Source organism: Amblyomma mixtum, chromosome 2 (assembly GCF_055824585.1).
Source record: "Amblyomma mixtum isolate Tamu chromosome 2, ASM5582458v1, whole genome shotgun sequence".
In the NCBI taxonomy this organism is placed as follows: Eukaryota; Metazoa; Arthropoda; class Arachnida; order Ixodida; family Ixodidae; genus Amblyomma; species Amblyomma mixtum.
Genome location: NC_143013.1, coordinates 71,264,719 through 71,281,353, shown reverse-complemented (window position 1 = coordinate 71,281,353; position 16,635 = coordinate 71,264,719). Strand labels below are relative to the sequence as shown.

The following is a 16,635-nucleotide window of genomic DNA, read 5'->3' as shown; positions in this document are numbered from 1 at the left end:
TCGAAAGAAATAACCTGTGCTACCAAAGCGTTATATGTTATGTTACATGATAAAGCAATTTTAGTACAAGATCTGCAGAAGTTCCAAATATACACAGCGTACTATGGACAGTTTCGCCGGCAGACCGCATTCAGTCATGGACTTGGAGAATTCCAGGAGCCGGCGGAAAGAGCGCAACGTTGCGACATCGCTACTGAGTGCTTCGTATGTGCGCGCTGTTCAATCAGTCCAGCGGCCACAAGCAAACTACGCACGGAGCGCCGAACGGGAGCGACACAGTAGTCTGCCCACATTTCCGGCAGATGGCGCCACGCGTCAGCGAGTCCTCCCCGCGCTGATTGGCCGAGCCTCGGTGCGCCTCCTTCCTCGGGGCGCCAGACGAGGCGGGGCCTGCGGAGCGCTCCCCCTCGGAAGCGGGGCCCGCCGCCATCAATCAGAGTCGGCGCCCTGCGTTGCGTGCGAAAAGGGGCGAAAAGACGCAAAGAAGCAACCACCCACCGTCATGACAGGCGCCCGCCGCCCGTGTGTCCTGTCGCGTACGCCAGCCGCCGCCGACGCCGCCATGCCGCCGTTCATCAGCTAGCGACGCGAAGCGGAGCCCCGTGTGACTCCGGCCGCGTTGTCAAGCAGCCGACGTAGTCCGCGCAAACCGCGTTGTTGTCTGTGCTCGTCGAATCTCCTGTGGTGAGCCGTGGACGACGACGACATGGGACCGCCGCCGTGCTGACCGCAGGGGACGCCGCCAGTTCGACCACCGGTTTGCGGCGAGGGATCGGCGACGTGCCCCCGACCACCGCCGCGGCGAGAGCTGTGCCCCCGTCGCAGCGGTTTCGTTTGTTCTGTTTGTTTGTTTCGTTCTCGTCTGTCTGCATCTTCAGTGAGACGCGCGCGCGCTGCAACGAGCGCCGAATTCTCGGGACAACATGAGCCACCTCAGTGCGATGTACGCAACGAAGCGGCGACGCCGAAATTCCAAAAGGTGAGTCGGAATTGGATGTCATATTTACTCTCGTCTGCGCTACTTCAAGAACACGCGATTCTGCTTGGTCACGTGTTTCATAGGCAATTTTTACATTCGCATTGGTTTCTCTCGACGTGCGAAATATCACGGCCATTGCAAAGCAACGGGTAACAAAATGGTGAGAGGCTGAAGGTGCATGTTTGTAAAGAGAAGAGAGGAATTCCGTCTGTGTCAATGCTCTTTTCGCACGCGTTGAATAACGTTGGCGCGAAGTTTGCTCTCTGGAACCGATTTGTCATGCTCTTTAAAGATCCGTAAGTGGCATGTCGTCCGGCGCATCAAATACGTACCACTCATCAGAAATCGTGGTACTGCGTCCAGACTACGTCAAAGTGACGTCATCCTGCCACCGATTGTCGCACGGCAGCATCGCGTGTAAATGAAAACAAAAAGAAAGAAGCGAGCGTGCGAGAAAGTGTGACGTGACCAACGGATGGTTGCGTGCATGGCTCGCGAGCCCGATCATTGGGCCCCACGTCACACCCTTGGGCTGCGCGTGCAAGACAGTGTATGCGTGGCATGCCTGCGGCTTCAACTTTGCAAGAAAGCGCGGGAACCCGTACATGTACGGCGATGCGTGTGCGTATCGAGTGTGCACGGACAGGAGGGGGGGCTGTGAACGACGAAGGGGTCAGAAATTACGTTCATTCACGTAAAAGGAGAGGTGTTGGGAGCGCAGGTATAACGGAGTTTGGGGGAGGGCGGTGCATGCCTTTCCAGTCGCACGGAATCACGCGACCCCCGGCCGGCTCCCGTGTGCGCGAGCTTTACGTGACGAGACATCGCGTGTGCGCAGGCAGCTACAAAAACGGCGTGCGTGCCACGGTACGCTTACACGACGTCAAGAAAAATTGCCAGAATATAGACATACATGTGCGCACGCGTGTGTTCGCGTGTTTATTGAAATGTGAGAGTTGGACATTCTGGGACTGTTTTTGTACAGCTTAATATTTTCTGCTTTGGGTGTTACTTTTTTTCACTATTGCTTCCGAGTTTTCTTTTATGCGAATTTGATAACACCGAAAAATTAAAGCGGGCTTTCATCTCTGAATTGTGTGCTTATGTTCATACACACATGTGTGCACTCATATGTACACGCTACTGCTTTTATTTGATGACAGCTGGATTTGCCTCTTTTTATTGTTTACACACGAGTGATTGAAAGCACTGCGCCCTTCCCCTGCTTAGCCACGCAGCCTTCTATTTGCATAAAATGCAAATTCAACTTTTTTCAGCGGAGCTGAATTGAAAGTGTCGCCCGAGCTAACTGGCACTTTAATCCATCTCTTTAGGTTGCCATCGCATGTGTGTTACGTCACACGTGCAAACACTGCACAAATGCTGTCCGTAATGATCCTTTTCGAGTTACTGCCTCCGCGGTTTGCGTTAACCGCTTACTTTTGCCATGTCTCGGGTACATGTAATTCTACCGGCACACAATTTTGAATTCAGTTGAACATTTCCGCTTCTTGCTTTCTTTGTGACACACTATACTGACACACCACTGACACATTCTACTGACACACTCAATCTTGAATCAGTTGAACATCTCTACTTGCTTTCCTTGAGAAATTCTACCGACACATCCAGTCTTGAATTCATTTGAACATCTCCACTTCTTGCTTTTCTTGTGTAATTCTACCGACACACTCAATCTTGAATCAGTTCAACATCTCCACTTCTTGCTTTCCTTGTGTAGTTCTATAGGCTGACACACTCAATCTTGAATTCAGTTTAACAACTCCACTTCCTTTCCTTGAAAAATTCTACCGACGCACACAATCTTGAATTCAGTTGAACATTTCCACTTCTTGCTTTGCTTGTGTAGTTCTATAGGCTGACACACCCAATCTTGAATTCAGTGGAACATCTCCACTCCTTACTTTCCTAGTGAGGCCAGCTTCACTCACGCAGAGAGCAGAGCATATTTTATCGTTGCAGATTCTGCGTAGAGTTCCCATCTTCAGACAAGACGCCCCTCTTCGATTCTTATACTGCTTTCGCGATTCAGCCTTGCACGTGCAATTCGTGTGTATCGGCATGTGATATGTGGTAAAAATACGCATGACTCGACGCTTGGCACCTGGAATCGCCCATGCATGTGTTTTTCACTGTATGGGGCAGCTTCGATCTCCACCGCAGACGCGCGGCGCAGGTCCATGAGCGAGCATGCACGGTCGAGTGTGCAAAGCTTCGGCTGAATTAGATCACTGTCTCCAAGGCAAAAGGGCTTCAGGGATAGCATAGTAGTTCCCGGCAGGAAAATACGCTTACATCAATAATTGAAAGTACAACTGTATGCAGTGCACAACGGCTTGCCTGAGTATAAGCCCCCCAGCAGTCGGCAGATGCACACACAGCGTGATGCATACACAGCGTGTGGAACATGGCATAAGGCCACACTTGTGCACATCGGCAGACAGGCAACATTTTACAGCGGCCGGAGCGATATTGATAATGCAGAAATGTCACGTTCTATGTGGGTATAAAAGGCGGAAAGCACTGTGCATCCTATATAAGCATGCACAGATTTCTATACATTATAGTTTGTGGAGTCCAACCCCTGAACTTTGAAGAAAGAACTGAGAGAAAAACGGCTGCTTTTTTCAACAGCGTTCAGTTTTGTACAAAACTATTACTCTGTTTACCGCATGCAGTTAACAAACACATTATGGTCTTCTGCCGTTTGCTCTGTTTCCTCACTTTAAGAGGGGGAAGCTCTGACATATACCATCGACTGAGATAGCTGAACACTTCGCCGCAAATGGGAAGCCTGGGATTGGGGCTTTTTGATACCCACGCGGAAGGGTCCACAGGCAACGTAAAGCTCAGCGCCTAGCTTTTAATCACGCGCCCGATTTACTGACGTCTCACGTACATTTGCGAGCATTTAAATAAGCTTCTTTGTGTGTACAAGCTTCGCTAAAAGAATATAACCCAAACGGGGCCTGCTTCGAGCTAGGCAGCGTAACTCTTTATGCATCGCAAGCGTTCAGAATCAGCTGAAGGTGAGAGTAACTTTCGTCCTCACTCATTCAAGCGTTTCCAGAGATTCTCTAAGAGCGCCACTACCTGGCTTGGAAGCGAATCTCTTGGACTGTTAACTTTTGACAAAGGCTGCACCCGAAGACTTATTACGGCTACCCAAGCAACGCGCGATGAGATGGCAAAGTTGCTGAGGTCATCGTCTGTGCAGTGGCGCACGGTTTTAGGCCTGTAGCACCAACGCATACGCGGTGGTTCGGCTAACACGAACGCACTCAGCGAGCTTTTGATGGTTGGAATGCAAAGACTTATTCAAGCCACTGCCATCATTCCATCGCTGGAACATACATTCCTTTCATAAACTGACATCGATACGGGCTTCCAAGGCGTCCACATATGCGATATATTTGGACCAATGCCTCCGCGTGGATATGTGCCATATTTACTGAGGTAAACAACAACAACATTTACCGAAAGCTTTATGGAAGCACGACACACAAATGCTAAATGCATATGAATCATCCATGGCGCGTTTATCGGCGAAATCTGTGCGAGGTTATAACTGTTAATTCCTAGCTGCTAATTGTGTGCGATAAACGAATTGTGACCAGTTTATGTGTTCATATATCAAATGTTTGAGACCACAAATTTATCGCTGTTTTGTAGCCGCATCTATATAATGAAAGGCGAAACGCATTCTACGCGCTGCAGCTTTCAATACGTCGATAACGACGATCTTTTTCGATGGCATGCCTAGCCGCCGCATCTGATCGGACGCCTGCCTCCGCTTGGCTGCTTATCTCAAGCCTTGAGCTTCAGCTGTATTGGTACAAAAGAAAATATGAAATATGGGCTCCCTTTTTTTATAAAAAACGGGTATACCACGGGTATACCTGCGCGCGCGGTCTGAGAGGCATGTCGTGGCTGAGGGCTTCGGACTTAATTCGGCTCCTTGACGCGCTTTAGCACGCACCAAAACCTCCGTATACGCGAGTGTTGTACACGCAAAACACAGGGCAGTGAAAAGCCGACGCGACGGTGTACACTGACTGCTGAGATTAGCACACCTCACCGTTGCACACTAGACTCAGCAGAAAGTATCCTGCTCCACATAGTGAAGATGCGGACCTTTCCAAGGTTGAAGGAAGTTGAGCAGGCGAGCGCTGCTCAGCAGCGAACGTGGTGAAGAACCCCGAATGCGCTTCCCTGCTTGCATCAAATAAAATTTCTTTTTCAGGAAGTTAAAGGCGGAGTAAGTTCGTCACTTCTCGGTGGGCACCTCAACCGGGCACTGGGGGAAGGGATGAACGTGGGCATGAAAGAAGAGAGAAATATATAGACCTTTCCAAAAAGGGCTCCCTGGGCGCTGCCATATTGTTCCCTGGACTGCAGTGGGCACCTCCCGCTAGCACGGTGGAAGCGGCGAAACGCCTCCTCTCTGGACTGCTAGAAACCGGTTCCGCCGCCGGAAACAATATGACAGCGCCCAGGTTGGAAAGATGTTGGGCTCCGAGCACGCTATCCAGATGGAAGCGGAGCAGCTAATGGCGGCGACTTCTCAGGGCGTGAAATGAGCCAGAGCGACAAAGCGCGATGCCAAGGTCGAAGGCATCATCATCAGCCTGACTACGCCCACTGCGGGGCAAAGGCAAAAGCGGGCGAATCAAGAGAAGTTTACTGACCAGTCGAACAATGGTAACAAACGGGGCAATCCGGTCTTGAAGGTGTACGTACAGAAAATGCATCGGTATTTGAGAGCCAATAAAACCTAGCGGTGCGCGACTTTGCCCACTCATAGCAACATGTGCTTCGGTGCCGGAGGCTTGAGAGCTTCAATGAAAGTTTTGATCCATCATTCTTCTTGAAAAATTGCATATATAGAGAGCATAATTTAGCGCTTCAGCTAGCACCTTTTTATAAAACCTAACGGAAGGGCTGAGACTCTTCGATTAGTGATCAAAATGTCGCATGTTCACTAATGCTTTTGGTGTTGTCCCCAACGACAACAGCCAGCTCGCTGAATAATTATTTTCCTTGCGGCGTGGAAGCGGCAGCCGCCGATAAATTTATGAGGAAAGAGAAAGTGCATAAACTGCCTTACTTTTGGGGGACACCTTAATAAATCTGAACCGCGCCATGATGTAAGGGATGAAAGGGGCCTAAAGGGGTGGTATGTAGATTTGGTTTGGTTTATTCGGGTTTAACGTCCCAAAGCAACTCAGGCTATGAGGGACGCCGTAGTGAAGGGCTCCGGAAATTTCGACCACCTGGGGTTTTTTCACGTGCGCTGACAGCGCACAGTATACGGGCCTCTATAATTTCGCCTTCATCGAAATGCGACCGCCGCGGCCGGGATCGAACCCGCGTCTTGTGGATCAGCAGCCGAGCACTATAAAGGGTTAAAACTTTCATATAAAGCCAATGGCGTGCGTTTCTCCTCGTAATTACGGATGAAGGAAGTCAGCAGTCACCGAAACCAAGGGAGTGGTATGTAGAGGAAGTCGCCGCAGAGCGCGACTCCGTATTCAAACGACCTGAGGTGCTTTAACGGGCGCTAACATTGCACAGCGCTAGTTTTTACATTTCGCTTCCATCGAAGAATGTGGCTGCCGCGGTCATGATTCGGTCTCACGACCTTGCGCTCAGCAGCCCAAAGCTATTCCTGTGCCAAGACTGAAGCCATCCTAAAGAACACTTAATATTGTGACGAAGAAGAAGCTGGCAGTGGCGCGGGACAGAGCGCTCGCGCTAGGCCAGCGGCCATTAAATCATCTCTCGCTCATGGTTCACCACGCCTCATTCTTCGGCTGGCCGCCGCGTAACATTTGGTGTGAGGTGCTGGGGTCTCTTCATCGCTATCCTGGTCACGGAGATTCGGCGTCCTGGGCCTGCCGTGGACGTCGGCCGTGAGTACCTGGTCAGCGCCGCACGGCCGTGCCCCAGCCCGCCCGACCTGAACAGACCTCGACGCTCACCCCAGCCCCGTCCCCCGCCCGGACCACACGACACGACGACCCAAGACCCCACGGACCCAAGACCCCACCGACCCAAGACCCCACCGACCGAAGACCCCACCGACCCAAGACCCAAACATGAAGACACCGTCCCCCTGCCTCTGCCGTTCGGTGCGTCCAGAGACATCGGCCGTCAGCTCCTGGCACCCTACGGCCCGGATGCTTCGTGGACCGGGGCTCATTCTCTCATCTTTCTCATCGTGGCGGCCAGCACTGCACCATCTTCTACATATTGTTCGATCCTTCACTCAAGACCATCGCCATTTCGCCGTCTGTTCGTCACCGATCGGGACGATCGCTCGGAGGCCCCGGGTAGTGTGACGAAGAAGCTGGCAGTGGCGCGGGACGGAGCGCTCGCGCTAGGCCAGCGGCCATTAAATCATCTCTGGCTCATGGTTCACCACGCCTCATTCTTCGGCTGGCCGCCGCGTAACAATATTAAGGTTGTGTATTACAAAATATATTCACCGAAAAAAATTATTATTGTAAATTAGTCATATGGAACGCGTCTTGCAATCGGCCCACCATCTACCATCTACGGCGGCGCTTTATGATAATAAATTCGCTGCAAATGGCGCTCATGTATACCTGGTACTTCCTGCTTTGCTTAACTCATTCAGGGATCGTTTATCATTTTGAATCAAACGCATATGTTTCGGCCCAGATATGATTATAAGGCCTCATGAAAGCTAATTCGTTAGCTGTCCAAGTGAAAAAACCAACAGTTATTTTTTTTTTTGCGCGCACACATACAAAATATCTTACAAATTGTAAAAATAGCTGGAAAGAGTGATTGTAAAACAGAAGGATTCACGAAATCAGCACCCTAGGGATCATGGAATTATATTGTACTTCGAAAATGCGCATGATGCAAGAAAAGCAGGGGAAAAAAGTCTAATACGAGTGGCAAAATCTTTCAGCAAGGAAATGCCGGAAGACGTGCCAAGCTCAGTGTTTGGTGAAATATTTCTTGCTGCGTTCGCTAGTTGGCATAAAAAAAACAGCCGATTTGCAATGTCGTGGAAGCAAAATTTTTCTGAAAAATGAAAATTAGTGCTAGCTAGAGCCCACTCTGGGGAAAACCTGCGAGTTACCAACCTATACAGTTCTGTACAAAGCGTCATAAAGGGTTAAGTATTCTGGTAATAGTCGAATAGATACCGGAACGAGCAACGTCCGTCAGATGACGTCATCCACGTGAATGCGTGCCATGCACTATTTCGCATACCTTACCAGTTTCCATTAGCACAATAGTTCGTGCCCGAGTCCTCATACGCCTATCTGACAACCATGCATCGTTCTGCAACGCACCCACTGTGGTGCCTCGGGATCTTCGCTCGTGAAAATAAGCTGGTACTTTTCCAAGCGATTTTTACATGTAGTTTTTGCGCCTAATCAAATCATCAGCCTATCATTAAAACAGGCAGTCAGTCCATAAAAAATACTTGCTTGGTAATGAGTTTTTACATGCATGAAAACATGAAGGAAGTAGTCCCACAGCGCGAGACTGCATAGGAGCCTGACTTCTTTCCGTATCTAATTTACAAAAAGAACATTACAGCAAGAAACGAAAATAACTACAACGAGACTAAAAACTAATTTAATGCGAGCAAAGCAATTTTATCATTCGTTTACTAAGCCTAAATAACATCAACAGTGTGTCAAAAATCGTTTCCATTTCTGTTATTTTTGTTTCCTATTGTAGTTATTGGCAGGTCATTTCAAATGGAGCTTCGAAGGTTTCATAATTAGTTCGTTCTTTTCGCAGTGAAAACCTGTCGTTGGAAGAAAATCTGTTATTATTAGAATTTATTGGAGATACATTATAAGATGTATGGTTGGATGCTTTGAACATTTTGTATTTACAGAATGACGTATCCATTCGTCATTGACTCGGATAATTCAATATTCACGGAGGACTTGGAGTACCTTACTTCAGAAATAACTGAAAGTTATCACTGGCGAAGAGAGGTCCTCTCGTGGAAACGTCGGATAGAGTACTGAGCAAAGCAGAAATCTGGGCGAGTTGGTATGCGCTTGTCTTGTGCATGTTCCACCGCTGTTGCGCCGTTCCCTTACAATGACTGAGGTTCACCTCACAAACCTTATACGTTTCGTTTAGTTTTGTACGTTAATATGCACGGATCGTCCGGTTTCGCACGGGTTACAGTAGAAATGGACGGCTGGGACGGGAGCTAGCCCAAGTCATATTTAATGGTTGAAGTGACGATGGATCAAGGTGAGCCTTGTACAATTCTAGTATTACACCGTATAGCAGACACACCTTAGCGCTTTGAGTAGTGTCATGTTGTCTCTACCTTCTGTTTTAAATGCAACTTGTTCTTGGAATATCTGAGATTACAATAAAGAACAGCTCTAAAGAAAGAACTGTACGTCACGGCCCATGAGAACTGTGTAGTGTGAGTGGCGCGAACTCCGATCGCATGAATTTCCAGCACTGCGAACGAACGCATTCAAACAGGGAGGCCCCCTCTTGTTCACTGAACAAAACTTTATTCAACGGGATCCTTAAGGCCATGTGGTTGAAATACCTAGTCCAGGACTCCATTGGAGGACGCTGCTCTCCTGGCCCTTTCCGCCTGCTGTTGCTGACAGTCTGGGTCCGAGATGGACAGCACGTCCTCCACTTGCTCAGGCCCGGGTTTTGTATGCTCGCTATGTCTGGATTATTTTCAAATACTCTATGGGGTGCACTACTTCTATTTCGCAGCAAACCTGGCAGTTTCAATCGTATAATGTGGGGTACATTTTATTTATAAGGTAGGGATTATGAAATGTATAGGTTTGAAGGCTTCTGATGGCTACTTCGTTTCCTTTGCTTAGGATTTGGGAATTCGGGGGCATAATCGCCGACTAAGTCTGCATTGTTCCAGTAATATGTCATAATATGAGAGTGACGGTTCCGCCTTCTCATAAGCCTGTGCCTAGGGCCCGGTTTGCGAGCTCCTATGAGCAAAGTATACCCATGAGCAAGAGACAAAAATTGTTACTCTTACTATCTTATGATTGTTATACTCAGAATTCTGTTGGCTGTTTCACGAAGTTTCCCTACAATGAAATTTATACAGGCAACCTTAATAGGCGATAATTAATCGCACGCGCTGCCTTGTGATCGCACGAATGGGGCTTCCATGTGCAGCTGTTGCGAACACTGTTTCTTGGCCGGAATCTTCAAGACGATGAAGATTTTGGATTTATTCTGACTAAATCAGGCAAAGACCGCACCAAAACACCACGTCATATATGCCGCACAACGCTTGCTGTTTGCCGTACTTCCGAAACGAGCAAGCTTGTGCGCTCGTGCGCTACAGAGCGCTACACAGCGTTTCGGCGCAGTAATCGCGCCTGGAATTGTATATTTTACTGCAATACCAAACATGGGACTGCTAAGCCGTAGTTAGACCTCCAGCTTTTCACTACTTGCCATCCGTAATCCGTTCACTCTCGATGGGCCCCGATTGAGAAGATCTTTCGGTTTTTTATCTGCATCATATCCGCTAAGTTTACTAACTAAGCGAGGCGCCGCCTGGTGCACGCGTCATCTGATACATGTAGCAGACGACGCATACGGAGCAGATGTTTCTGGACACCTGTTACAACAGCACCAGTTATCTAGAAAGCTTAGAACTTCGTTGCAATTAGTTTTATAACCAGCCCTGCACATTACGAAGCACTCTAACAAAAGTAAAATTTTGTCGAAGTTGCCTTTAACCTGCGCTGATATCGCACAGCTCAAGGGCGCTTTTTACGTTTCGCCTCCATGGAGACGCGGCGGGGATTGAACCGACGGCCTCGGATTCAGCAGCCGAACGCAAAAAGATTCACTTGTGAGACGTATCTAAGTTCTACCATTTAGTTACAAAACTTTTCAGGAGTTTTATCGACTGATCGATTCTGGTCTCATTCATTTCACAAATTCTTTATTTGGAAATCTGCAAACACTGCCATTCCATAATTACCATGACAGAAGCACCGAAACGTATGCATATATTTTTTTAAGGGACCCGCTTCCATGTCTCGTTGCTTTACAGATTAAGTCGCACGACAAGAAGAGTCACTCCAAAAAGCAATAATTTATCGCCAAAGAAGCAACATGCACAGGAAACGAATACTACAATTAGTGGTTACAAAGACTTCGAATAGGTCGCCGCATATAAACAATCGTCCCGTTGTTCTAAAGAGCTCGAACATTACTTATTGGGACTAAACTCCTAAAGAGTTTTGTATTTACTTTATGCATCAAGCATTCCGTGTGCATCTGGTCACTACAAAAGTATAATTTTACTGCATTAGCACTAATTATACTGTACCTCAACTAGCGTGCGGATTTTAGATTGCTTTCATATTTTTTTATATTTGTTTTTTGTGTGAAATTAATGAACCCCTCAACCACTGAGCCACCGGAGAGGGCGACAGCGAACTGCACTTCTCGTAGGTTTTCGCCGTTGAAGAGAGCGGCAGAAGAAACACCCATTCCAGCACCATGTAGTCTTCTCCTCATCCCGTCACACATCGTCAATGTGCTGAGCGAGCTGTAGTCACGAGCGCGGTTGCGCAGTTCCATGGAGTCGCATCGCTCTTTACGCACTGGTGTGATGGCGTGGCACAAAGGCGTTCTTTGCTTCAAGGTGTAAGACGAGAAGAAAATGCTAGAAAAGGATCCAAGAAGGCCTACATTGTATATAGGCCGATGGCTACAACCAGATAGCCCGGAATTACTGCTCTGCGTACGCAATTTCGCGCGGCACGGGGCATTGCGTTGAGCAGGCAACGTGTCATCTTGAGGAGCTCGCGGCTAAACCGAACCGCCCAGACGTCGCCGCCAGCTCGTTCCGGCCGTCTCTGATTGCCAGGCATTGTATGGCGACAAATGCCGAGCTGCATTTCGCTGCCGAGCTGCATTTCGCTGCCGTGGCTGCAGACTCTCGGCGGGGACGACAGCGCGCCCGACACATTTTGAAACGTTGTTCTCACCCGTATACAGACGTTTTCGAAACTTGTATGAGCGATATAGGGCGGTTAAAGTCACGACGCTTTAAGTCACGTCAGTAACTCGCGAGCAGACCCCACGTCGATTTAGTCGGGAGCTTGAAAGTTATCTTTATGTCGGCGTTTGCGTTAGGGACGGATTAATAAGCGACTCTTGTAGGGGGCGTTGGAGTGGTTAGAGAGTGGAGGGTCTCAATAGAGCAGTGGATTTCTTTAGTTTTCTTCATCGCAAAAAAACAGGTTTTATAGTGTTTCACGGAGTAAATTTCTCGCGGAGAGCCTTACGGGTTCTGCATTGCTCTTCGTATTCTCTGTTTCTTCTTCGAAAAAGCTGTGTGGGCTCAGAAACGTAAATGACGTTTCCTTTGACTTGTTTTGCCGCTGCAGTTATTTTTTTTTTGTCCACCATTGTTCGCCATCTCGCTTCCACCCGGAAAGGTGTTCGTGGTATGGAGACCTCGCCTTTTTTTACCCATCGAAGTTCCGCCTGGAATCCTCTTCGCTGAAATGTAAGAGGCCGTTTTTTGAAGTTAGGCAATAATTACCTCGCGCGCTTGAGAGCAATTGTGCTTATACCGCTTTCTGCGGCCGCCCGCGCAGCTATCAGTGTTTACCTGCAAGCGAAAAAGAAATTTTGTCGTGGTGCCCCAGTAAGCTGCTGAGTTCCTAACCACGGCACCATGGACTATGAGGACCTCTGTGGTGGCTGGTGGCGTTGAGAGAGTTGATGTCATTGGCATGTTGGTTACTGACTAGACATAGCGAAGCATTTCGCTGCTCTGGCTCTGGGTTTCAGTGCTAGTGCCAGCACTGCCTTAGATATATACGCAAACTATTCCATGCTGTACTCTGTATATTTCAGACCAGGTGTTAAAGCATCGACTCTCAAACTTTGGCTCCGAAGAGACCTTGAACTATGTGGAGAGCTTCTTGTGTGCGTCCTTCAACCCTCACCTTCCCCTTATCTACTTTTTTTTTTGGACGAATCATATTGTAACCACTTATATCTGAGTGTTTCACAATACAGCTAATAATAATTAATTGAACTATGACATTTTTTTTTTGCGGCTTTACATCTACTTGGTCCTTTTTACGCGCATTTTATAAAGCAGGAAGCGACAGTATCAAAGACGCGTGAGGTTCCTCAACGTCTTTTGTAAACCGTTGTGGTTACTCGAGACTAAAAAGATTGAGAACGCCTGATTTAGACCTCAGTTTCATTGAAGAACGGTGTGGTTCAATGAGCAGTGTATGCAATACCCTTTTGAAGGGTATATTTTGTGGCTATATATAATATACTCTTTTCGCCGCCTTTTTGAACACTACCTGATAAAGATGATCGTCTTCTGATATACAGGCAATGTAACCATGGTTACGCCACAACGACAGGAAGCCAGTAACAAAAAAACCGATGAACTATTTTCCGGTCGTGCTGCAGTATACCTGCTGAGCAGCTCAGCGGTGTCTGTGTTTATGTAAACTATCGTGATTCAAAGGGTACTGCATGCAGTAAGGAGAACGGCCGGGCTGTGCTGCGATTCACTTTACATCTTCCTTTGCACTTTATTTAACGGAACGTATAGAATGATAGCTTAGATCACCAAGGAGAGTACATTTCCGCTAGATGCAAGTCTACAGGTATATGCGCGTTGAACGAGTCCTTATGCTTTAACTTGTCCCTGCTGCGTTCGGTTCTACTCTCACCGCTCGTGCTAATCTTATGCAGCACGTCAGTGTAATAGGCTTTTACAAGAGAGAGAGAAATGAAGCTTTATTTTTTAATTTTGGACGAGTCAGGTGGGCGCACTCTTTATTAGCTCAAGACTCGGGTGGCTTGCGCTAATGGCTGGACCCGTCGGATAGTCGACGTTGGTCTTCCAGACCATTGATAGTGAGGGCCAGCTGCCTCCCACTGCTCGTAATATGTCTGCGATGTCCTTAGGTGGTATGGTTTCCTCACGCTACTCCGCGCAATTTGGAATAGTGTGGGCTTACCGCCGCACCACAGACAGGCCGGGTGGTATCTGGAAGAGTGGATGAGGCTTCACGAGTACAGGTTAGGGAAGGCGTTTATCTCTATTCGCCTCCAGAGTGTGGCTATAGGAAAAAAAAAACGAATGTTACTAGTAACAAGTTTTTAAAAGGTGATTAGGAGTTGGGATCACGAAGATATGTCGCATTTCATTTCCGTCGCACCACTCTACAAACCTGCCATGACCGGCTCATAAACAAGCAGCCAATACGTGATCGCCCGTTACATCTCTGAATATAACAACGTAATAATAAGCCAGAAAACGCTTAAACACCATGAGAATAATGAGGTGAAGTGCGGTAGAATTCTGCGCAGTCTGTAAGTTCCCTCATCTCTGCTTCCTGCCTACCTAACAGCGCGTTTAATCGCAGAAGCACGCACGCGCGAATGCTTTAATACGAGGGCGCTTGGTAATCGGCCCTTCTCTTTTACGTAACGTGGCTCGTTCTTGGTTAACAAAGCATGAACTCGTGCATGCGGTTAGTTATAGCGCGCTGAGCAGTTTGTCTCTCAAGACACGTACGGAGGGGGAGGGGGGGGGGGGGCGCATATGATCGCCCTTCCTTTCACGTATTATATACTCTCTCGGACAGTTCTCGTACCACATATAGAGTGCCGTACTTAATCCTGTTGCAGCATCATTTCTGCTTAGGGCGTGGAGGGGCTCATCTTTCCGTCCTCGTTAAGAAGCGCGGGTGCCCCCCCCCCCCCCCCCCTCTCCACCGCGGCGACTATCAAGACCACGAAGAGAACAGATGGAGAAGAGCGTCCAGAAAGGAGCGCACACCCTGTACATGCGGTTGCGCGTGTGCTGCAATGGGAGAGTGAGCGAAGGGCAGAGGAGGCACTCGGTTTCCAGGCATCGATATCTCGCTAATCCCCTGGCGTCGGCGTCGACGCTTGGTCGATGTCTCCTGCGCAAAAGAAAGAGAGAAAGGAGGGCGCGGAGAAAGGAACGAGGAGAAAGGGACCTTGCGGCAGCATGCAGAAGACGTGGTGGTCGTCCGGAGGTGCTTCGGCGTGCGAGGGGAGCACCGAGGACGCCAGAGCTACTGCAGGAGTGGAACTGAGAGCATTCGATGCGCGGCAGGCAGCGAAGAATGAAGAACAAAAGAACGCAGGCGCTGCGCGCGGATTTCATATTTCATGAGGACGTCGCCCATTCCCTGTCACAAATGGAGGCATTTTTTTGCCAACCCACGCCGTCGGTGTTTCTTTCCTAGATGGTCCCTCACAGGAGAGGCAGCTCCAAGGTGTCCCGTCGTTGATGACGTCAAGGCGCCGTGCACAAGGCTATGGCCGAGGGTCGTAAGCCGCGAAATTACGCGTCGCTAGGTTAGAAGTAAAGCATAACACTGTACGTTATTTAGATTGTTTTAAATGCCGTTGTATCTGTTACATCTTAACGAAGCTGCGGTGGGGAGAAAGGTAGACACTGGGAAAGAAAAAAGATATAAACACTGGTGAAGATTTAAAAAAAAAACAAAGATCGTAAAGAAGGGCGAGGTTCTTATAAACACTATTGTAATTCTATATCATTTTATTCTTATCGCCATTTGCCTCAAGCGACGTCAAGACCCCGTTATGGACAAGATCCGCCAGTTGGCTTAAGCAACGGTACAAGTAGAAGAGCATCGATCGAAAAGAATTCCTACAACACACCGGCGCAGGAGTTCACTGCAGGGATGAAGGAAGAAGAATTCTCGGGCCGTTGAATGCTCCAAGCACTCAACAGGACCATTATATTTAGCTTACATTCTGCAGATGAATGTGCCAAAAGGTTCTCGCCTGCTCCTCTCTGAAAAACCATTTAAGAATGCAGGGAAAATTTGTTCATGCATGGTCTTCTGGAGCATCCCAAGGTCTATAAAACACACCATTGAGAAATACTATTGTTTTCTTCTGCCCACCCAAACTTTCGTCTACAGTCAGCTTAAGTCAGTCGACAATTATCATCAATATGTCAGGGCAGATAATATAAAAAAGAAGACTAAATTTCTTGCCATACTCATTTCGATGAGCTACTTTAAGTTTTCGCTTTCCGAGGTAAAAAAAAAAAAATAGCATTGTTTTGTCAACGTTGTTACATGTCTAGGTTGTTTATGTTTACACTATTAAGCTGAACCACCTGGGACTGCTTACTGTGCACCGAAACATTGATAAATGAGTGTTTCGCATTTAATCTTCGAAATACGGCCGCCCCGGCCAGGAATTTAGCTATAGTGCTCACTAGCCCAACTCCAAACCTGCCGGAGCCCTGCTGAAGGTGAATAGGAAACACACAAGCCCCATTGCCTGCCGATGTGTAATCGAGGTGCATCCGGTCAACGGATGGACAACCTCCGCGAAGCCCGTCCCGCGCTTCTTGCCGCAGCCGGCAACAAATGGCGCCGGAGAAAAGCGATCCAAGCGCAAAATACCAATAAGAAAGAACGTATACAAGAGTAATAAAGAGGGGGTGGCGTCGCAGATTAGCCCCCACGTCCGTCGCAACAAAACTTGGTAAAGAAAGGAAGAGAGGCTCACGCACTATAAAGCCGAGTGAAAGGGAGGCTTTGAACGCGCGCCCACTT

General features: G+C 48.3%; 1 protein-coding gene across 1 annotated transcript in view; it reads left to right on the top strand.

The window, feature by feature from the left end:
- Positions 1–483: 483 nt before the first annotated feature.
- The window catches only part of ss (aryl hydrocarbon receptor spineless), a 140,106-nt gene continuing 123,954 nt past the window's right edge, over positions 484–16,635 (top strand). The window contains exon 1 of the mRNA XM_089567731.1: positions 484–979. Within this exon, the coding sequence (XP_089423857.1) occupies positions 924–979 (56 nt within the window). The 5' untranslated portion in view covers positions 484–923. The remainder of the gene's footprint in view (positions 980–16,635) is intronic.